Consider the following 24864-nt stretch of genomic DNA (forward strand, 5'->3'; position numbering starts at 1 on the left):
TCATTCACTTAACCCTAAACCTCAACTAAATGTTGGAATACATAATGTGGAGATGACTAAACTGCTTGGAGTAACCCAAGATTGAAACTGTCATGGCCAAAACATATTGATACTTCTCCCCATCAAAGCTACTATTGTATGTCCATAATAAAGCATCGCTTTGCCTTCTTAACAACACTCAACAAGGCAGGTCCTACAGGCCCTTGTTTTGTCCAACCTTGACTTCTGTTCAGTCGTGTGGTCAGGTGCCACAAAAATGGGCTTAGGAAAATTGCAATTGGCTCAGAACAGGGCAGCACGGCGGGCCCTTGGATGTACACAGAAAGATAATATTAATAATATACTACATGCCAATCTATCCTGGCTCAAAGTTGAGGAGAGATTTACTTCATCACTACTTGTATTTATAACAGGTATTGACATGTTGAATGCAACAAGCTGTCTGACTGAACTACTGCCACACAACCTGGGGTGGCAGGTAGCCTAGTGGTTAGAGCGTTGGGACAGTGACTGAAAGGATACTGGATCGAATCTCCGAGCTGACAAGGTAAACATCTGCCGTTCTGCCCCTGAACAAGGCAGTTAACCCATTGTTCCCAGGTAGGCCGTCATTTTAACTAAGAATTTGTTCTTAACTGACTTGCCTAGTTAAAAAAATGTAAATACGGCACAATACATGCCACAAGAGGTCTCTCCACAGTTCCCAAGTCCAGAAGAGACTATGGGAGGCACACAGTATTACATAGTCATGGCTCTAACAGCATGCAAACTTCTGAGAAAGTTGGCAGAAACTAACTCATGTTCTGGAGAATGGATCAAAGGGGACATACCTGCAGAGATCGTGAGACAAAACAACCTGGGTGAAGGACTACTAAGAAGGAAGAGGAAAATGGGCGGGAAAGGCGGTATGCGGCAGAGGTTGAGAAGGAACACAAAGATTCCGCTTCCGACTATCCTGCTCTCCAATGTACAATCTCCATCCCGCATGAGGGTGCGTAATCAACTGACACTAATTAGCATAACGCAACAGACATAAATATTCCTATTCAAGTGAAATATACTGAGACACAGCTTAGCCTTTTGTTAATCACCCTGTCATCTCAGATTTTCAAAATATGCTTTACAGCCAAAGCTAGACAAGCATTAGTGTAAGTTTATCGGTAGCCTAGCAGCAGGTAACTTTGTCACGGAAATCAGAAAAGCAATCAAATTAAATTGTTTACCTTTGATAAGCTTCAGATGTGTTCACTCACGAGACTCCCAGTTAGCCAATGTTACTTTTTTCCAAAAGAAATCTGAGAAAAATCCAATCCGGAAGTGCCTCATGTTTTGAAAGCGCTGCATTCCAATGCGTCACTATTGAGCAGTGAATGGGCTATCAACCAGATTACTTTTTCTACGTATTCCCCAAGGTGTCTACAGCATTGTGACGTAGTTTTACGCATTTATGTTGAAGAATACCCGTAAGTGGCTACATTGCGCAAGTGGTCACCTGATGCTCTCAGAGTGATTCTCGTGTAAAATACAGAGGTAGCCATTATTCCAATCGGTCCTACTGAAAAACCAATTGTCCCGGTGGATATATTATTGAATAGATATTTGAAAAACACCTTGAGGATTGATTATAAACAACGTTTGCCATGTTTCTGTCGATATTATGGAGCTAATTTGGAATATTTTTTGAGCGTTGCAGTGACAGCAATTTCCTGTCGATTTCTCAGACAAACTTGAAGAACTAACGGAGCTATATAGCCTACGAAAATAATATTTTTGGAAAAAGGAATTTGCTATCTAACTGGGAGTTTTGTGAGTGAAAACATCCGAAACTCAAAGGTAAACGATTTAATTTGATTGCTTTTCTGATTTTCGTGACCAGGTTGCCTGCTGATAGCTAGTCGTAATGCTATGCTAGGCTATCGATAAACTTACACAAATGCTTGTCTTGATAGATATATATATATATATATATATATATAATATATATTTATAAAATCAAAAAAACGTGTTTTTGCTTAGTCATTATGGGGTATAGTGTTTAGATTGCCGAGAAAAAAGTATATTTAATCAGTTTTAGAATAAGGCTGTAAAGCAACAAAATGTGGAAAAAGTCAAGGGGTCTGAATACTTTCCGAAGGCACTGTATACAGATTTCGAGTGATAAAAATGTTCAAGTGTTGCTCACAAAAGTCAAAATGAAGGAAAATTCATCATGGCAAATGTTCTTGAGAAGTTGGAGAAATTATTTTTCAATGCATTTAAAATGAATGGATTTGACCAAATGTGTGACCATCTCAAACAGGGTGCGGGGTTTGAGCTTTCCAAATTTGCATACTAAGACCCTTGGTATAGCTTAACCATGTTTCACTGCTTGAACCCCTAACAACAATAAAAGCCACAGACCTGCTCCTCCGCTTTGATGTTGAGTTCGTCACAACCCACCAGCTCCAGTACTTCCTCTGGCCTGAGACTGAGGAACTCCTCAGACACGGACACCTCCACAAAGTGCTGGTGGACAAAACTGTTGGCCGCGTCGTACAGTGTTGTGCACATCATGGTCTCTGCAAACTGTCGCACGCCCAGACAGTTCTTAGGGTGAAGTCTGGGGTGAAATAGAGGTGGTGTGGGGGGGGGGGGGGAATTAGAAAGAGAGAGTGAGCAAAAGTTAAAATTAGTTATTCACAACTTCCAGTTACTTTTAAATTACATGGTTATTTTGCTCACGCAAGATGTCGCCCTACGTGTGCAATGTTGAAAAATAAGGACTTTAGGGAGTTTTATAAATGCTCCAGTGTTGAGAATATTATTGGCATATAAAGAGACAAAAGATTAACAGAAAAACACTTGATTTGCAGAAATGAGTAATCAAATGATTAAATTGTCAATGATTGACCACCCACAAGGGTTGGTGCTGCTAGTAATAGGGTTCTCCCCAGGAATTTTAAACAAGGTGGTGCTGCAGAGTACGGCACTGCCCCTCTTTGGACATAATTATTTATTACATTTGAAAATGTTCATTACAAAAATGATCTCAAAGTACATCAACATTAGAAAAGTAACTGTCAGTGTCTGGCGTGGCCACCAGCTGCATTAAGTACTGCAGTGCATCTCCTCATGGACTTGCACCAGATTTTCTAGTTCTTGCTGTGAGATGTTACCCCCCTCTTCCACCAAAGCACCTGCAAGGTCCTGGACATTTCTGGGGGGGACGACACAGCCCCGATCAAACAGGCCCAGATGTGTTCAATGGGATTGAGATCCGGGGTCTTCGCTGGCCATGGAAGAACACTGACATTCCTGTCTTGCAGGAAATCGTGCACGGAACGCGCAGTGTGGCTGGTGGCATTGTCATGCTGGAGGGTCATGCCAGGATGAGCCTGCAGGAAGGGTACCACATGAGGAAGGAGGATGTCTTCCCTGTAACGCACTGAGTTGAGATTGCCTGCAGTGACAACAAGCTCAGTCCGATGATGCTGTGACACCGCCCCAGACAACGACGGACCCTCCACCTCCAAATCGATCCCGCTCCAGAGTACAGGCCTCGGTGTAACGCTCATTCCTTCAATGATAAACACAAATCCGACCATCACCCCTGGTGAGTCAAAACTGCGACTCATCTGTGAACAGCACTTTCTGCCAGTCCTGTCTGGTCGAGCGAAGGTGAGTTTGTGCCCATAGGCGACGTTGTTTCCGGTGATGTCTGGTGAGGACCTGCCTTACAAACAGGCCTACAAGCCCTATTGCGGACAGTCTGAGAACTGATGGAAGGGATTGTGCGTTCCTGGTGTAACTCGGCAGTTGTTGTTGCCATCCTGTACCTGTCCCGTAGGTGTGATGTTCGGATGGACTGGTCCTGTGCAGGTGTTGTAATACGTGGTCTGCCATGGTGAGGACGATCAACTGTCCGTCCCGTCTCCCTGTCTTAGTTATCTCACAGTACGGACATTGCAATTTATTGCCCTGGCCACATCTGCAGTCCTCATGCCTCCTTGCAGCATGCCTAAGGCACGTTCACGCAGATGAGCAGGGACCCTTGGCATCTTTCTTTTGGTGTTTTTCCAGAGTCAGTAGAAAGGACTCTTTAATGTCCTAAGTTTTCATAACTGTGAACTTAATTGCATACAGTTTGTAAGCTGTTTTACATCTTAGCGACCGTTCCACAGGTGCATGTTCATTAATTGTTTATGGTTCATTGAACAAGCATGGGAAACAGTGTTTAAACACTTTACAATGAATATCTGTGAAGATAATTCGTAAAAATCAAAGTATCTTTTAAAAGACGTCCTTTTTTTGCTGAATATACATATATACACATATACACATATACATATACATATATATATACACATACATATACATATATATACACACACACACAGTGCCTTGCGAAAGTATTCGGCCCCCTTGAACTTTGCGACCTTTTGCCACATTTCAGATTTCAAACATAAAGATATAAAACTGTATTTTTTTTTTGTCAAGAATCAACAACAAGTGGGACACAATCATGAAGTGGAATGACATTTATTGGATATTTCAAACTTTTTTAACAAATCAAAAACTGAAAAATTGGCCGTCCAAAATTATTCAGCCCCCTTAAGTTAAATACTTTGTAGCGCCACCTTTTGCTGCGATGACAGCTGTAAGTCGCTTGGGGTATGTCTCTATCAGTTTTGCACATCGAGAGACTGACATTTTTTCCCATTCCTCCTTGCAAAACAGCTCGAGCTCAGTGAGGTTGGATGGAGAGCATTTGTGAACAGCAGTTTTCAGTTCTGTCCACAGATTCTCGATTGGATTCAGGTCTGGAATTTGACTTGGCCATTCTAACACCTGGATATGTTTATTTTTGAACCATTCATTGTAGATTTTGCTTTATGTTTTGGATCATTGTCTTGTTGGAAGACAAATCTCCGTCCCAGGCTCAGGTCTTTTGCAGACTCCATCAGGTTCTCTTCCAGAAGGGTCCTGTATTTGGCTCCATCCATCTTCCCATCAATTTGATCCATCTTTCCTGTCCCTGCTGAAGAAAAGCAGGCCCAAACCATGATGCTGCCACCACCATGATTGACAGTGGGTATGATGTGTTCAGGGTGATGAGCTGTGTTGCTTTTACGCCAAACATAACATTTTGCATTGTTGCCAAAAAGTTCCATTTTGGTTTCATCTGACCAGAGTACCTTCTTCCACGTGTTTGGTGTGTCTCCCAGGTGGCTTGTGGCAAACTTTAAACAACACTTTTTATGGATATCTTTAAGAAATAGCTTTATTCTTGCCACTCTTCCATAAAGGCCAGATTTGTGCAATATACGACTGATTGTTGTCCTATGGACAGAGTCTCCCACCTCAGCTGTAGATCTCTGCAGTTCATCCGGAGTGATCATGGGCCTCTTGGCTGCATCTCTGATCAATCTTCTCCTTGTATGAGCTGAAAGTTTAGAGGGACGGCCAGGTCTTGGTAGATTTGCAGTGGTCTGATACTCCTTCCATTTCAATATTATCGCTTGCACAGTGCTCCTTGGGATGTTTAAAGCTTGGGAAATCTTTTTGTATCCAAATCCGGCTTTAAACTTCTTCACAACAGTATCTCGGACCTGCCTGGTGTGTTCCTTGTTCTTCATGATGCTCTCTGCGCTTTTAAAGGACCTCTGAGACTATCACAGTGCAGGTGCATTTATACGGAGACTTGATTACATACAGGTGGATTGTATTTATCATCATTAGTCATTTAGGTCAACATTGGATCATTTCAGAGATCCTCACTGAACTTCTGGAGAGAGTTGGCTGCACTGAAAGTAAAGGGGCTGATTAATTTTGCACGCCCAATTTTTCAGTTTTTGAGTTGTTAAAAAAGTTTGAAATATCCAATAAATGTCGTTCCACTTCATGATTGTGTCCCACTTGTTGTTGATTCTTCACAAAAAAAATATACAGTTTTATATCTTTATGTTTGAAGCCTGAAATGTGGCAAAAGGTCGCAAAGTTCAAGGGGGCCGAATACTTTTCGCAAGGCACTGTACATACATATATACACACACACACACACACACACACACACACACACACACACAGCTCAAAAAAATAAAGGGTACACTTAAACAACACAATGTAACTCCAAGTCAATCACACTTCTGTGAAATCAAACTGTCCACTTAGGAAGCAACACTGAATGACAATAAATTCCACATGCTGTTGTGCAAATGGAATAGACAACAGGTGGAAATTATAGGCAATTAGCAAGACACCCCCAATAAAGGAGTGGTTCTGCAGGTGTTGACCACAGACCACTTCTTAGTTCCTATGCTTCCTGGCTGATGTTTTGGTCACTTTTGAATGATGGTGGTGCTTTCACTCTAGTGGTAGCATGAGACGGAGTCTACAACCCACACAAGTGGCTCAGGTTGTGCAGCTCATCCAGGATGGCACATCAATGCAAGCTGTGGCAAGGTTTGCTGTGTCTGTCAGCGCAGTATCCAGAGCATGGAGGCGCTACCAGGAGACAGGCCAGTACATCAGGAGACGTGGAGGCCGTAGGATGGCAACAACCCAGCAGCAGGACCGCTACCTCCGCCTTTGTGCAAGGAGGAGCAGGAGAAGCACTGCCAGAGCCCTGCAAAATGACCTCCTGCAGGCCACAAATGTGCATGTGTCTGCTCAAACGGTCAGAAACAGACTCCATGAGGGAAGTATGAGGGCCCGACGTCCACAGGTGGGGGTTGTGCTTACAGCCCAACACCGTGCAGTATGTATGGCATTTGCAAGAGAACACCAAGATTGGCAAATTCGCCACTGGTGCCCTGTGCTCTTCACAGATGAAAGCAGGTTCACACTGAGCACATGTGACAGACGTGACAGTCTGGAGACGCCGTGGAGAACGTTCTGCTGCCTGCAACATCCTCCAGCATGACCGGTTTGGCAGTGGGTCAGTCATGGTGTGGGGTGGCATTTCTTTTTTTGGGGGGGGGGGCCGCACAGCCCTCCGTGTGCTCGCCAGAGGTAGCCTGACTTCCATTAGGTACCGAGATGAGATCCTCAGACCCCTTGTGAGATCATATGCTGGTGCGGTTGGCCCTGGGTTCCTCCTAATGTAAGACAATGCTAGACCTCATGTGGCTGGAGTGTGTCAGCAGTTCCTGCAAGAGGAAGGCATTGATGCTATGGACTGGCCCGCCCGTTCCACAGACCTGAATCCAATTGAGCACATCTGGGACATCATGTCTCGCTCCATCCACCACGCCACGTTGCACCACAGACTGTCCAGGAGTCGGCGGATGCTTTAGTCCAGGTCTGGAAGGAGATCCTTCAGGAGACCATCCGCCACCTCATCAGGAGCGTGCCCAGGCGTTGAAGGGAGGTCATACAGGCACGTGGGAGGCCACACACACTACTGAGCCTCATTTTGACTTGTTTTAAGGACATTACATCAAAGTTGGATCAGCCTGTAGTGTGGTTTTCCGCTTTAATTTTGAGTGCGACTCCAAATCCAGATCTCGATGGGTTGATAAATTTGATTTCCATTGATCATTTTTGTGGGATTTTGTTGTCAGCACATTCAACTATGTAAAGAAAAAAGTATTGAAGAATATTTCATTCATTCAGATCTAGGATGTGTTATTTTAGTGTTCCCTTTATTTTTTTGAGCAGTGTACATACATACATACATACATACATGTTGAATTTAGACAAATACAATACTTATTACAAATTGTTATACAAAAAATATTTTAAGAAAATATGCAAATGACATGTGCCTTTACTGCCAATCCACTTTTGTGGACACTGGATGAAGTCAGTGGTGGGCTTTCAATCGGAAAAGACACTTCAGAACTATTCAGGGATTGATGATAAGCACGCTTTTCATCTTTCCATCTAAAAATAAAATACTGCATTTCAGCATATTTTTTCCCAAGAGCATCTTCGCTAGAACACATACTGAAGCAATTGTTGATATCCTGAAAAAGAAAGTCTGAAGAAAAGCCTACATCCCAGAACAAGCACACAAAATGTGGTGAATGCACAAGCTTCTGAAGCTAAGATACTATGGATGTTATAATGCTGAAAAAGGATACTGACAATGAAGAGAGAGAAACCAATTATATAAAACCTTGACAAAGGTTAGCTTTCCAGATTCAGTTTCAATGTATGGTGTATGTTTAAATGAAATATATATACTGTATTATTTTAAAAATGTAAACGTGTGGGAAACTAATCCGGACTGTTATAAGAAATCCCGCTATGCCCTTCGACGAACCATCAAACAAGCAAAGAGTCAATACGGGACTAAGATCAAATCCTACTACACTGGCTCCGACGCTCGTGGCAGAGTTTGCAAACTATCACGGATTACAAAAGGTAATCACAGCCGCAACCTGCCCAGTGACGTGAGCCTACCAGATGAGCTGGCAAGTGTCTTCACTGACATTTTCCCACTCTCTTTGACCCAGTCTAATACCTACATGTTTCAAGCAGAACACCAAGGGAACATATACTGCACTTCACAATGCCCTTTCCCACCTGGACAAGAGGAACACCTATGTGAGAATGCTGTTCATTGACTACAGCTCAGCATTCAACACCATAGTGCCCCCAAGCTCATAACTAAGCTAAGGACTCTGGGACTGAACACCTCTCTCTGCAACTGGATCCTGGACTTCCTGATGGGCCGCCCCTGGTGGTGAGTGTAGGTAACACATCCACCACACTGACCAACACGTGGACCCCTCAGGATTGCATGCTGAGTCCCCTCCTGTACTCCCTGTTCACCCATAAATCCTACACGCATTACATTTGCAGATGACAAGACAGTGGTCGGCCTGATCACCGACGACAATGAGACAGCCTATAGGGAGGATGTCAGAGACCAGGTAGTGTGGTGCCAGGACAACATCCCCTCAGTGATAAAGACAAAGGAGCTGATCGTGGACTACAGGAATCGGAGGGCCGAGCACGCCTCCATTCCCATCGGTGTGGCTGTAGTGGAACAGGTTGAGAGTTTCAAGTTCCTCTATGTCCACATCACTAAGGATCTATCATGGTTCACACAAACCAACACAGTCGTGAAGAGGGTACGACAACACCTCTTCCCCCTCAAGAGGCTGAAAAGATTAAGGGATTCTTTACCTGTTACACAAAAAATTGTGATATATCTGATCAAGTGTATTTGTGGTCTATGCTATGTAGGAAAAACTACACAAGCTCTGAAAAGAAGAATAGCAGAACACAGGAGTAAAATCAGGGTTCTTGACCAGAGAAACCCTGTGGCTGCGCATTTCATGGAGGCTCGTCAAAACATCAGCTCTCTAAGATACAACGGTATTGAACATGTTAAGACTCCTAGGAGGGGGTAAGATCCAGATAATATTAAGAGAACTTTATTGGATTCACCGTTTACGCACCATGTCTCCTAAAGATCTGAACCAAGAGTTTTATATCACACCATTTCGTACATGAATGTTATTTTTCCTGGCTTCCAGGTCTCCTACTTGGTCATTTTGTTCATATACACTACTGTTCAAAAGTTTGGGGTCACTTAGAAATGTCATTGTTTTTGAAAGAAAAGCACATTTTTTTGTCCATTAAAATAACACCAAATTGATCAGACGGCTCACAAGTCCTCAATTGGCAGCTTCATTAAATAGTACCCACAAAACACCAGTCTCAACGTCAACAGTGAAAAGGCGACTCCGGGATGCTGGCCTTCTAGGCAGAGTTCCTCTGTCCAGTGTCTGTTCTTTTGACCATCCTAATCTTTTATTGGCCAGTCTGAGATATGGCTTTTTCTTCGCAACTCTGCCTAGAAGGCCAGCATCCCGGAGGCGCCTTTTCACTGTTGACGTTGAGACTAGGGTTTTGTGGGGGGTTCTCTCAAACTAGACACTAATGTACTTGTCGTCTTGCACAGTTGTGCACCAGGGCCTCCCACTCCTCTTTCTATTCTGGCTAGAGCCAGTCTGCGCTGTTCTGTGAAGGGAGTAGTAGACAGCATTGTAGGAGATCTTCAGTTTCTTGGCAATTTCTCGCATGGAATAGCCTTCATTTCTTAGAACAAGAATAGACTGACGAGTTTCAGAAGAAAGTACTTTGTTTCTGGCCATTTTGAGCCTGTAATCGAACCCAAATGCTGATGCTCCAGGTACTCAACAAAGTCTAAAGGCAGACAGTTTTATTGCTTCTTTAAATCAGCATAACAGTTTTCAGCTATGCTAACATAGTTGCAAAAGGGTTTTCTAATGATCAATTAACCTTGGATTAGCTAACACAAAGTACCACTGGAACACAGGAGTGATGGTTGCTGATAATGGGCATCTGTACGCCCAGGTAAATATTCAAATGAAAATTATAATTATTTTTTAAATCAGCCGTTTCCAGCTACAATAGTCATTTACAATATTAATGTCTCGACTGAATTTCTGGCCCTAAAAATTGTCAAAGACTCCAGCCACCATAGTCATAGACTGTTCTCTCTGCTACCGCACGAGTACCGGAGTGCCAAGTCTAGGTCCTAGAGGTTTCTAAACAGCTAATACCCCCAAGCCATAAGACTCGCTATTGTTATTTAACTGCTGCTCTTTAATTACTGCGTTGTTGGTTAGGGGATCGTAAGTAAGCATTTCACTGTAAGGTCTACACCTGTTGTATTTGACGCATGTAATTAATACAATTTGAAAAATGCAATGTTATTTTAATGGGAAAAAAAATTTGCTTTCTTTAAAAAACAAGGAGAAACAAGTGACAAACTTTTGAATGGTAGCGTATACAGTTGAAGTCGGAAGTTTACATACACCTTATCCAAATACACAAACTCAGATTTTCACAACTCCTGATATTTAATCCTAGTAAAAATTCCGTCTTAGGTCAGTTAGGATCACCATTTTATTTTAAGAATGTCAAATGTCAGAATAATAGTTGAGTCAATGATTTATTTCAGCTTTTATTTCTTTCATCACATTCCCAGTGGGTCAGAAGTTTACATACACTCAATTAGTATTTGGTAGCATTGCCTTTAAAATTGTTAAACTTGGGTCAAACATTTTGGTTAGCCTTCCACAAGCTTCCCACAATAAGTTGGGTTAATTTTGGCCCATTCCTCCTGACAGTGCTGGTGTAACTGAGTCAGGTTTGTAGGCCTCCTTGCTCACACACATTTTTTCAGTTCCGCCCACACCTTTTCCATGGGATTGAGGTCAGGGCTTTGTGATGGCCACTCCAATACCTGGACTTTGTTGTCCTTAAGCCAATTTGCCACAACTATGGGAGTATGCTTGGGGTCATTGTCCATTTGGAAGACCCAATTGCAACCAAGCTTTAACTTCCTGACTGATGTCTTGAGATGTTGCCTCAATATATCCACATACTTATCCTACCTCATGATGCCATCTATTTTGTGAAGTGCACCAGTTCCTCCTGCAGCAAAGCACCCCCACAACATGATGCTGCCACCCCTGTGCTTCACGGTTGGGATGGGTGTTCTTCAGCTTGCAAGCCTCCCCCTTTTTCCTCCAAACATAACGATGGTCATTATGGCCAAACAGTTCTAATTTTGTTTCATAAGACCAGAGGACATTTCTCCAAAAAGTATGATCTTTGTCCCCATGTGCAGTAAACAAAAAGACAAAACACAGCAGAATATGAAGTGGCCAGCCGACGTAAGACGACGCACTTCTTTTGAGCCCAAAAACAGGCGCCAAAATTGTAGGAGGGAGGAAATCCCTCCACAGCTTAGAATGTTTAGTGTTATATATATATATATATATAAAAAAAACACAAAAATCAAATATAAGAGGAAGGGCAGGCCAGCTGATAGAGGTGAGTCTTAAGGCCTGCTTTTACCTCTTGGTGACTGGAGGGCAGTATTGAGTAGCTTGGATGAATAAGGTGCCCAGAGTAAACTGCCTGCTATTATGGATATAATTGGTATATTTGGATAGAAAACACTCTGAAGTTTCTCAAACTGTTTGAATGATGTCTGTGAGTATAACAGAACTCATATGGCAGGCGAAAATCTGAGAAAAATCCAACCAGGAAGTGGGAAATCTGAGGTTTGTAGTTTTTCAACTCATTGCCATTCCAATTTTCAATGTCTGTGGAGTCATTTTGCACTTCCTAAGGCTTCCACTAGAATAAGAGGGGATTGAGCCAGGTGTCTGGCAGAGTGCCATGAGCTTGTGTTCATGTGAGAGTTACCTCGTGTTCCATTGCTTTTCTACAGACAAAGGAATTCTCCGGTTGAAACTGAAGAATTACTGAAGATTTATAATAAAAACATCCTAAAGATTGATTCTATACTTTGTTTCTACGGACTGTAACGGAACTTTCCGCTGGACGCACGCGCATCGCGAGTTTGGATATGTTAACCAAACGCACTAACAAAAGCAGGTGTTTGGACATAAAGTTCATAATTTATGGAACAAATCAAATATTTATTGTCGAACTGGGATTCCTGGGCGTGCATTCTGATGAAGATTATCAAAGGCAAGTGAATATTTATAATGCTATTTCTGACTAATGTTGACTACACAACATGGCGGATATCTTTATGGCTTGTTTGGGCTCTGAGCGCTGTACTCAGATTATTGCATGGTATGCTTTTTCCGTAAAGTTGTTTTTAAATCTGACACAGCCGTTGCATTAAGGAGAAGTTTATCTAAAGTTATATAATAGTTGTATCTCTTATCAATGTTTATTTTGAGTATTTCTTAAAATTGATGTGGCTCTCTGAAAAATCACTGCATGTTTTGGAACTACTGAACATAACACGCCAATGTAAAATTAGATTTTTGGATATAAATATGTACTTTATCAAAGAAAACATATATGTATTGTGTAAGATGAAGTCCTATGAGTGTCATCTGATGAAGATCAAAGGTTAGTGATTAATTGTATCTATATTTCTGCTTTTTGAGACTCCTCTCTTTGGCTGGGAAAATGGCTGTGTTTTTCTGTGACTTGGTGGTGACCTAACATAATCGTATGTGGTGCTTTTGCTGTAAAGCATTTTTGAAATCAGATACTGTGGCTGGATTAACGAGAATTTTATCTTTAAAATGGTGTAAAATACTTGCATGCTTGAGAAATTTTAATTGTGAGATTTTTGTTGTTTTGAATTTGGCGCCCTGCACTTTTGGCGGGGTGGGACGCTACCATCCCACATTTCCCAGAGAGATTAAATGCCTCAGTGGTTTGAACAGCCCAAATGTGAAGTGAGGGAGAAAAAAGTTAAACAAGGTTCTCTCTTGATCAATCAATATAAAATCAGCCAACACATGAATTAACATTTTTCAAGGACCAATTAAATGTGTGTGTGCGTGTATAATGCGTATGTGAGAACACACCTTTCCTGGAGGAAGGAGCAGCAGGCATCCTTGACATTCTGCAGCTGCAAAAAGCTGGCTCCAATCAGCAGGGACTGGACGTTCTGCTGGTCGATGGCCACATGGCCATTATACGCAAAATTGATCAAAGCTTCAAGTGCACTGCCAAGGGGGAAACAGAAAGGACACCTGATGTAAGGGAGCAGCACTGTGGCCCAGTACAGAAACACCCCCCCCCCCCCCCCAATTAGTTACTTTGGTAACACTTTACTTGACACCGTGTCATAACTGGCATAACCATGTCATAACAGCTGACATAACTTGTCATGAGCTGTTATATGGTCATAACATTGTCTTGACATATATTGCGTTAATTTATGGCTGGCTATGATACCTATATTAGAATGCCAAAACCTACCACACAACGCAACACATTCCATTACACCATAGCTTGCGTGGTCAACAGTATGTTTATATTATACACTGCTCAAAAAATAAAGGGAACACGAAAATAACACATCCTAGATCTGAATGAAATATTCTAATTAAATACTTTTTTCTTTACATAGTTGAATGTGCTGACAACAAAATCTGTGCGGCCCCCCAAAGAAATGCCACCCCACACCATGACTGACCCACCGCCAAACCGGTCAAGCTGGAGGATGTTGCAGGCAGCAGAACGTTCTCCACGGCGTCTCCAGACTGTCACATGTACTCCGTGTGAACCTGCTTTCATCTATGAAGAGCACAGGGCGCCAGTGGCTGTAAGCACAACCCCCACCTGTGGACGTCGGGCCCTCATACCACCCTCATGGAGTCTGTTTCTGACCGTTTGAGCAGACACATGCACATTTGTGGCCTGCTGGAGGTCATTTTGCAGGGCTCTGGCAGTGCTTCTCCTGCTCCTCCTTGCACAAAGGCGGAGGTAGAGGTCCTGCTGCTGGGTTGTTGCCCTCCTACGGCCTCCTCCACGTCTCCTGATGTACTGGCCTGTCTCCTGGTAGCGCCTCCATGCTCTGGACACTACGCTGACAGACACAGCAAACCTTGCCACAGCTCGCATTGATGTGCCATCCTGGATGAGCTGCACTACCTGAGCCACTTGTGTGGGTTGTAGACTCCGTCTCATGCTACCACTAGAGTGAAAGCACTGCTAGCATTCAAAAATCACCAAAACATCAGCCAGGAAGCATGGGAACTGAGAAGTGGTCTGTGGTCACCACCTGCAGAACCACTCCTTTATTGGGGGTGTCTTGCTAATTGCCTATAATTTCCACCTGTTGTCTATTCCATTTGAACAACAGCATGTGAAATTTATTGTCAATCAGTGTTGATTCCTAAGTGGACAGTTTGATTTCACAGATGTGTGATTGACTTGGAGTTACATTGTGTTGTTTAAGTGTACCCTTTATTTTTTGAGCAGTGTATATAATCTTCATACATCATTAGAATTGCACACACATTGATGTCAGACATGCCCCGACCCCAATGTTCTGTTGCTGACGAATGGGCTGAACGCAGCAGCAGATTTCAGGAGCAGGACAAGACGCCCTCTTTTTGATTGATATAAGGTTTGTATGTTCTTGGCCTATCTGGCTTACATGGTCATAATACTTCTTGAGTGTCATAAAGTGTATTTTCTTAGTCCAAGTAAAGTGACAGGATGGTCACAGTGTTTTATGAAAGTGTCAAAGTGTATTTAACAATTTATTTCAAATATTGATAAAAAAAAACATGAAATCATTACAACAATAAAAAAGGATTTAAGAAACAAACTTTCAAAACGAAAGGACATTTCTTGGCAAGGAAAAAACAAATTTGAATAAATGTGGGTTGACACTTATGTAGGTGTCACAAGCAGCCATAGAATAATGAAGTGATAATGCCAAAAGCTGGTGTTTGGAGGATATATTGGCAAGGGTGTTAGGCTCGTGACGATGTCGAGGGCAGACGTACCGCGCCAAAATATCCTCCAAACACCAGCTTTGAGGGCATTATCACTTTTATACAACAGGTTATTAATACAATTTCTTCCTTCTAGAAGAAACAGTCCCGACACAAATCAAGGGTTGCTTCCAAAGTCGGCTCGTCGTTCGTTCTATTGGTTTGGTTGCCAAAGACACAACCAGGTTGTTCAGTCTTTTTGATCTGTATCTATGGACGCAACCAAGTCGTTTGTTCTAAATATTCCATTGTCATACTGGCTGGCAACATTCTTATCCGTCGATTGCTAGCGAGCCAACTACAGCTAACTGACAATTACGTCAAACAGTGCAGTCAGAATAACATCAAAATAGCTGCATTGGCATTTGTTTTCAAATGATATTTGGATACATCCATAACAATGTGCTAACGAGGCGTGATTTCACCTGGTGTAGAAAATGTGCTCTCGTCAGGACACTGTTGTTCGAGAGCTAGCCAACAAAACAACAACTTCAAACTGAAGGTGGAAAGACTGCACACGAGCTGCACTTCGTTTTGTTTTACCTGTTTTCTATTGATCATTTTGTATATATAGTTGAAGTCGGAAGTTTACATACACCTTAGCAAAATACATTTAAACTCAGTTTCACAATTCCTGATATTTAATCCTAGTACAAATGCCCTGTTTTAGGTCAGTTTGGATCACCACGTTATTTCAAGAACGTGAAATGTCAGAATAATAGTAGAGAGATTTATTTCAGGTTTTATTTCTTTCATCACATTCCCACTGGGTTAGAAGTTAACATACACCCACCTAGTATTTGGTAGCACTGCCTTTAAATTGTTTAACTTGGGTTAAACGTTTTGGGTAGCCTTCCACAAGCTTCCCACAATAAGTTGGGTGAATTTTGGCCCATTCCTCCTGACAGAGCTGGTGTAACTGAGTCAGGTTTGTAGGCCTCCTTGCTCACACATGCTTTTTCAGTTCTGCAAACAAATTTTCCATGGGATTGAGGTCAGGGCTTTGTGATGGCCACTCCAATACCTTGACTTTGTTGTTCTTAAGCCATTTTGCTACAACTTTGGAAGTATGCTTGGGGTCATTGTCCAATTAGAAGAACCATTTGCGACCAAGCTTTAACTTCCTGACTGATGTCATGAGATGTTGCTTCAATATATCCACATCATTTTAATTCCTCTGATGGTCTTGAGAATATATCCACATACTTACCTCATGATGCCATCTATTTTGTGAAATGCCCCAGTCACTCCTGCAGCAATGCACCCCCACAACATGATGCTGCCACCCCTGTGCTTCACGGCTTGCAAGCCACCCCCATTTTATTCCAAACATAATGATGGTCATTATGGACAAACAGTTCTATTTTTGTTTCATCAGACCAGAGGACATTTTTCCAAAAAGTACCATCTTTGTCCCCATATGCAGTTGCAAACCGTAGTCTGTCTTTTTTATGCCGGTTTTGGAGTAGTGGCTTCTTCCTTGCTGAGCGGTCAGGTTATGTCGATATAGGGTGTGTTTTACTGTGGATACAGATACTTTTGAACCTGTTTCCTCCAACATCTTTGCATGGTCCTTTGCTGTTGTTCAGGGATTGAGTTAATCTCTAGGAGACCGTACGCGTCTCCTTCCAGAGCGATATGACGGCTGCATGCTCCTATGGTGTTAATACTTGTGTACTATTGTTTGTAAGGATGAACGTGGTACCTTCAGGCGTCTGGAAATTGCTCTCAAGGATGAACCAGACTTGTGGAGGTCTACAATTGTTTTTATGAGGTCTTGGCTGATTTCTTTTGATTTTCCCACGATGTCAAGCAAAGAGGCACCGAGTCTGAAGGTAGGCCTTGAAATACATCCACAGGTACACCTCCAATTGACTCCAATGGTGTCAATTAGTCTATCAGAACCTCTAATGCCATGACATCATTTTCTGGAATTTTCCAAGCTGTCAACTTAGTGTATGTAAACTTCTGACCCACTGGAATTATGATACAGTGAATTCTAAGTGAAATAACCTGTGTGTAAACATTTGTTGGAAAAATGAAAAAAAAAAAAACAGCTTAACCAGGAAGCCAGCAGCACCAATGTGTCAGAGGAAACACTTTTCAACTCGTGACAGGGGCTTGCCTCGCTCTTTAGAGAGCGATGAGCCAAGTAAAGCCCCACCGGCCAAACCCCTAATTTACAGCTGCACTGCTGTAAATAAAGTAAATACCTTTTCTATAAAATGGTCATTTTTGAAGTTCATTCCCTCTTCGACGCACCTGCAAGCTATCTGGAAGTTAGCCCAATGATTACAATTGTGTACGTGTGTGAAACAGAGCTGGGCGATATCGCCAAAATATATCACGGTATTTTCCAAATTTGTTCCAGTACGGGCGGTATTTGACAATATTTTATGTTTTTGATTAAAAAAGTACACAATTAGATGTATGAGTAGAGCGTGACCCTAGCGAGGCAACACATATTTTGTAAGTGATTTCCAAGAGTCTTTCTCCATTGATTGTTTTATACTGATCAATTCAACTTCAAACAAAAATAATTTCCTGCATTTCTGCACTCATTTGAGAATTTCTACACTGCTACGTAGGGTTGCACAATATGGGCAAGAAAAGGCCTTATTTTTAACCAAATGTTGAACTTGCAATTTGACTTGTGATTTATATCAAAACACTTGGGTGAACTGTTGGAATCATGGAAATGGAATGTTATTCTAATTCTATAGTACACTCGTAAATATGTAAATTTCCTGAAATTTACCTCAAATTTTAAGCCCGGGAATTTTGCTTAAATTCAGCAAAAAGCCTTTTTTGTGGGATACACAAGGCAACAGCTGATTTTCAAGATCTTGCACACTAATGAGATGCTATTGAGCCCACACTACTACACTGTCTGAGCCAAGGACTACATGCTTTCTGGTAAGTTTTGGTTACAATACAGGGTGGGATGAATACATTTGATATGACATACATGATTTTTTGTTAGGGGGCAGTATTTTCATTTTTGGAAAAAAACGTTCCCGTTTTAAAACGGGATATTTTGTCAGGATAAGATGCTAGAATATGCATATAATTGACAGATTTGGATAGAAAACACTAACGTTTCCAAAACTGTAAAGCCATTGTCTGTGAGTATAACAGAACTGATGTTGCAGGCGAAAGCCTGAGAAAAATCCAATCCGGAAGTGCCCCAGGTTTTGAAAGCGCTGCGTTCCAATGACTCCCTATTCAGCTGTGAATGTACCATCAACGAGCTTACGCTTTCTACGTATTCCCCAAGGTGTCTACAGCATTGTGACGTAGTTTTACGCATTTCTGTTGAAGAGTAGCCGTAGGCAGCCACATTGCGTAAGTGGTCACATGGTGGCTCCGAGAGAGATTCTCGCGTAAAATACAGAGGTAGCCATTACTCCAATCGGTCAGAGTGATAAATTGATTGTCCCGACTGATATATTATCTAATAGATATTAGAAAAACACCTTGAGGATGGATTCTAAACAACGTTTGCCATGTTTCTGTCGATATTATGGAGCTAATTTGGAATATTTTTCGGCGTTGTGGTGACCGCAATTTCCAGGCGATTTCTCAGCCAAACGTGAAGAACAAACTGAGCTACTTCGCATACAAAAATAATATTTTGGGAAAAAATTAACTTTGGCTGTCTACCTGGGAGTCTCGTGAGTGAAAACATCCGAAGTTCAAAGGAAAACTATTTAATTTGATTGCTTTTCTGATTTCCGTGACAAGGTTGCCTGCTGCTAGCAAGGCATAACCTACACAAATGCTTGTCTAGCGTTGGCTGTAAAGCATATTTTGAAAATCTGAGATGACAGGGTGATTAACAAAAGGCTAACCTGTGTTCCAATATATTTCACTTGTGATTTTCATGAATAGGAATATTTTCTAGGTAGATTTATGTCTGTTGCGTTATGCTAATTAGTGTCAGATGATGATAACGGTCCCATTCACGGGCTGGACGTCACTACAGGTTAACTAGTAAATAGTAGTCTACAGTAAAGTGTGTTTAAATGATTTCTAACTTGTTACCAATTTCTGCTAGTTGTTTTTTGCTACCATGTGGGTTTTAGCTTGCTTGAGCCCACAAACTGAGGAGTGTTAATTCACCTGTTTCCATACATGTTTCATTTTTAAAAATGTATTTTAAAAAATGTATCTTACAAAGTAGTTGTTTAATCTAACTGCTTAACTATATATCTGTACATGGAATTTATATTTTTTTCTTCTAATCTTTACAGTAAAATGCCACAGGCTCTATCTGATGTGTGGAGATATTTCACTGCAGCTAATGTAGAAGGAAAAGCTGTGTACATTTGCAAATATGAAGAATGCAACAAAGATACAGAGTCATCTGGCCAGGTGCATAAAGTTTCCTCAGAGAAATGCTGATGAAGGTCTTGCTCGAGCTGTGTATGCAACTGGTTCAACTCGGATGCTCACAGACAATGTGTATTGGAAGAGATTTCTAAATGTTCTTCGCCTAGCATACACCTCTCCAACCAGACATGCTTTATTTACTAATTTGCTGGATGAAGAGTTCAACAATCAAATGTATTTATAAAGCCCTTCTTACATCAGCTGATGTCACAAAATACTGTACAGAAACCCAGCCTAAAACCCCAAACAGCAAGCAATGCAGGTGTAGAAGCACAGTGGCTAGGAAAAACTCCCTAGAAAGGCCGGAACCTAGGAAGAAACCAAGAGAGGAAGCAGGCTATGAGGGGTGGCCAGTCCTCTTCTAGCTGTGCGGGGTGGAGATTATAACTGAACATTGCCAAGATGTTCAAATGTTCATAGATGACCAGCAGGGTCAAATAATAATGATCACAGTGGTTGTAGAGGGTGCAACACGTCACCCGTTGGAGTGGTGTTGTCGTCATGTTTGACAGTCTCCTGGAGGGGGAGCAGTCTCTCCAAGAAATGGCCATATCACAGTCTGCCGATATGGACAGCCCCATCAAGAGGATCCTCCTGGATGATGTATTTTGGGAGAGTGTGGTAAGCAGCTTAAAACTCCTGAAATCTATAGCAGTAGCCATTGCACGGATTGAGGGAGACAATGCCATCCTGTATGAAGTTCAGACTCTGCTTGCAGATGTAAGAGAAGAAATCCGTTCTGCCCTGCCCACTTCACTGTTACTCCAAGCAGAGGAAACAGTAGTTCTGAAATACATCAAAACGTGTGAAGACTTCTGCCTGAAGCCAGTACATGCCACAGCGTACATGTTGGACCCCAAGTACAGTGCCTTGCGAAAGTATTCGGCCCCCTTGAACTTTGCGACCTTTTGTATTTTATCATCATCCATTTATCATCATCCATCATTTAGGTCAACATTGGATCATTCAGAGATCCTCACCGAACTTCTGGAGAGAGTTTGCTGCACTGAAAGTAAAGGGGCTGAATAATTTTGCACGCCCAATTTTTCAGTTTTTGATTTGTTAAAAAAGTTTGGTATATCCAATAAATGTCGTTCCACTTCATGATTGTGTCCCACTTGTTGTTGATTCTTCACAAAAAAATACAGTTTTATATCTTTATGTTTGAAGCCTGAAATGTGGCAAAAGGTCGCAAAGTTCAAGGGGGCCGAATACTTTCGCAAGGCACTGTATGCTGGCAAGAGCATCATGTCTGGTGCAGAGACCAACAAGGCCTATGGTGTCATCAATACCATGTCTCACCACCTTGGTATCGATGAGGGCAAGGTTCGTGGCAGTCTGGCGATGTACACTTCCAAGCAAGGGATTTGGAGATGCAATCTGGTGGAAGGGACTTTGTGGATCTGAGGTTCTTTCCCCTGTTGCCTCCATCATCCTCCAAATCCCACCAACATGAGCCGCCTCAGAGTGCAACCGGTCCTTGTTTGGGAACACACACACACCAAAGCACGCAACAGGCTGACCAATACAAAGGTGGAAAGACTGGTGGCCATCCGGGCAAATTTGAGCCTGACAACAAGCCATCCAGGTTGGAAAGTGACAGTGAAGATGGGGCCTCAGAGTCTGATGTTCAAGAAGTGAACATTGAGGAGGTCCAGGGAGAAGACAAGGAAGCCTGAAGACAAACAAAGCTATAGTTTCTCGACTATTATTTTACAGATGTATGTTGAAAATGTTTTTGGGAGATATTTGTAATTATGTCTACTCATGATAAGGTAAAAGGTTTATGTTTGTCTCCATATGATATTGTAAACCCATCCAATGCAAAAAACATTGACATTTAAATGGTATTAATAGTTTCCACCTCGGAATATTCCCCAACCCTAAAGAAGAGTTTAGAAAATATTAACCAAATAAACTAAAGGAGAAAATAATAACAAGGCTATATACAGGGAGTACTGGTACCGAGTCAGTGTGCGGGGGTACAGGTTCGTTGAGGTCATTTGTACATGTAGGTAGGGGTGAAGTGACTATGCATAGATAATAACATCAAGTAGCAGCAGTGTACAAAACAAATGTAAAGTAATTGTCCGGAGGCCATTTGATTAATAAATCAAATAGTTGACATGACAACTTAAATTAAAATGCCACGGATGAGTTCTGACAGGGTAGGTACCAAAGTGTTGCTCATTGTTTCCTAGGGGACCCTACAATGTTTGGCTACAGTCAATGTTTTTTCATGTAGCCAACATATTCAAGCTTCACCTATTCCTCTTTCATTTAGAAGATATTGTTGCACAAGCAACATGATGATTTAGGCCTACACCATCACTGGTATCAGGCTGTACATCTAGCTACATTTGCTCTGACTCAGTGCACTTATTAGCTAGCGGCTATCACTATTTAGCTAAAGTTTGTCTTTTCTTAGCAAGTTAACTGTTTGCAAACATAAGAAACAAACTAATAGTGTAATTATAGAACACTTGTGGACTTACATTAAGAAGCAACAACATTGTCATCAACATTGTTGCATGTGCTGCATTGACCATGCAGACTGAAAGCAAGTGTCTCGTGTTCAAGCAACAACACATTTTATTGGGGTTTATTGGTGGTTCCCACCCAAATAAGAAGAGATGAATCCAGAGAATTAATGAATGGATTGTAATCATTATAATGGCGCCCGAGGGGATGGCTGCTGTTTTACGGGCCCTTGACCAACTCTGCTATTTTGTTTGTTTTTTCGCAATTTTTTAAACGAATTTTGTACATAATGTTGCTGCTACCGTCTCTTATGACTGAAAAGAGCTTCTGGACATCAAAGCAGTGATTACTCACATCGAACTGGTATTTAATGAGTCCGAAGGATATACTGCTTCCTGGAGACAAGGCCCAAATCACTGTCATTCGCGTGAAGAAAAGATGGAAATACAGGAGGCGGGGGTCTGGATGCCTTGTGAGAATTAGTCAGCGAGTGAGTAAACCACCACTACCCTCTGTATTATTGGCCAACGTGCAATCATTGGAAAACAAACTGGACGATGTACGATTAAGTCTATCCTACCAACGGGACATTAAAAACGGTAATATCTTATGTTCCACCGAGACTTGGCTGAATAACGACACGGATAACATAGAGTTGGCTGGCTTCTCCGTTTTTTGGCACAACAGAGCAGCTATGTCTGGTAAGACGAGGGGTGGGGGTGTGTGTCTATTTGTCAATAACTGCTGGTGCGCGAGGTCTAATATTAAAGAAGTCTTGAGCTATTGTCCGCCTGAGATAGAATACCTCATGATAAGCTGTAGACTAATCTACCATGAGAGTTCACATAGATATTATTCATAGCTGTCTATTTACCACCACAGTCCACAATAGTTTTCAAGCCCAGTCACATACGACGAGCGTCAGAGCTGGTGTCGTAGGATTCAAGACCGCACTCAACGAGCTGTATATGGGCATAAGCAAACAAGAAAGAACATGTTGATCCAAAAGCGGCTCTCCTAGTGGCCGGGAACTTTAATGCAGGCAACCAAATCCATTTGACCTAAATTCTACCAGCATGTCACATGTGCAACCAGAGAGCAAAAAAAAAATAACTCTAGACCACCTTTACTCCACACAGAGACACATACAAAGCTATCCCTCGCCCTCCATTTTGAAAATCTGACCATAATTATATCCTGTTGATTCCTGCTTACAAGCACAAACTAAAGCAGGAAGTACCAGTGACTCAATACAGAAGTGGTCAGATGACGTGAACGTGAAGCTGCAGGACTGTTTTGCTCGCACAGACTGGAATATGTTCCAGGATTCATCCAATGGCATTGAGGAGTATACCCCCTCAGTCACCGGCTTCTTCAATAAATGCATCGACGAAGGCGTCGTCCACACAGTGACTGTACGTACATACCCCAACCAGAAGCCATGGATTACAGACAAGAGCCGCACCGAGCTAAAGGCTAGAGTTTTGGCTTTCAAGGAGCGGGACACTAATGCGGACACCTATAAGAAATCCCGCTATGCCCTGAGACGAACCCTCACAGGCAAAGTACTACACCGGCTCCGATGCTCGTCGGATGTGGCTGGGCTTGAAAACTATTACAGACTACAAAGGGAAACCCAGTCACGAGCTGCCCAGTGACGCGAGCCTACCGGACGAGCTAATTCCCTTGTATTCTCGCTTTGAGGCAAGCAACACTGAAGCATGCATGAGAGCACAAGCTTTTCTGGGCGACTGGCTGATCTCGGTCTCCATAGCCAATGTGAGCAAGACCTTTAAACAGGTCAATATTCAAAAAGCTGCAGAGGCAGACAGATTACCAGGACGTGTACCCAAAACATGCACGGACCAACTGGCATGTGTCTTCACTGACATTTTCAACCTCTCCCTGGCCGTGTCTGTAATACCTTTCAAGCAGACCACCATAGTCCCTGTTCCCAAGATAGTGAAGGTAACCTGCATTAATGATTAATTCCCCGTAGCACTCACGTCAATAGCCATGAAGTGCTTTGATGGCTCACAACACCATCATGACAGAAACCCTAGACCCACTCCAATTCGCATACCGCCTCAACAGATCCACAGATGACGGAGTCACACTCCACACTGCCCTTTTCAACCTGGACAAAAGGAACACCTATGTGAGAATGGTATTCATTGACTAGAACAACATAGTGGACCACAAAGCTAAGGACCCTGGAACTAAACACCTCCATCTGCAACTGGATCCTGGTGGTAAGGGTAGGCAACAACACATCTGCCACGCTGATTCTCAACACTGGGGCCCCTCAGGGGTGCGTGCTTAGTCCCCTCCTGTACTCCATGTTCACTTACGACTGCTTGGCCAAGCACAACTCCAACACCATCATTACATTTGCTGACGACACTACAATGGTAGGCCTGATCACCGACAATGATGAGCCTATTCCCCCTCAGGAAACTGAAAAGATTTGGCATGGGTCCCCCGAAGTTCTACAGCTGCACCATCGAGAGCATCCTGACCGGTTGCATTACCGCATGTTATGGCAACTGCTCGGCATCTGACCGGAAGGCAATACAGAGGGTAGTGCGTACAGCCCAGTACATCACTGGGGACAAGCTTCCTGACATCCAAGACCTAAAAATTGTCAAAGACTCCAGTCACCCAAGTCATAGACTGTTCTCTCTGCTACCGCACGGCAAGCGATACCAGAGCACCAAGTCTAGGACCAAAAGGCTCCTTAACA

The 24864-nt window shown here is 42.4% G+C and overlaps 1 protein-coding gene across 2 annotated transcripts in view; it reads right to left on the minus strand.

Annotated features, from left to right (window-relative positions):
* The window catches only part of klhl18 (kelch-like family member 18), a 60852-nt gene that overhangs the window by 30859 nt on the left and 5129 nt on the right, over nt 1–24864 (minus strand). For both annotated transcript variants that reach the window (XM_064942511.1, XM_064942503.1), the window contains exons 3-4: nt 13326–13466; nt 2401–2599 (exon numbers count right to left, since the gene is read on the minus strand). In XM_064942511.1, coding sequence (XP_064798583.1) covers nt 2401–2599; nt 13326–13466 — 340 coding nt within the window. The remainder of the gene's footprint in view (nt 1–2400; nt 2600–13325; nt 13467–24864) is intronic.

The sequence above is a fragment of the Oncorhynchus masou genome, chromosome 3, assembly GCF_036934945.1.
Source record: "Oncorhynchus masou masou isolate Uvic2021 chromosome 3, UVic_Omas_1.1, whole genome shotgun sequence".
NCBI lineage: Eukaryota > Metazoa > Chordata > Actinopteri > Salmoniformes > Salmonidae > Oncorhynchus > Oncorhynchus masou.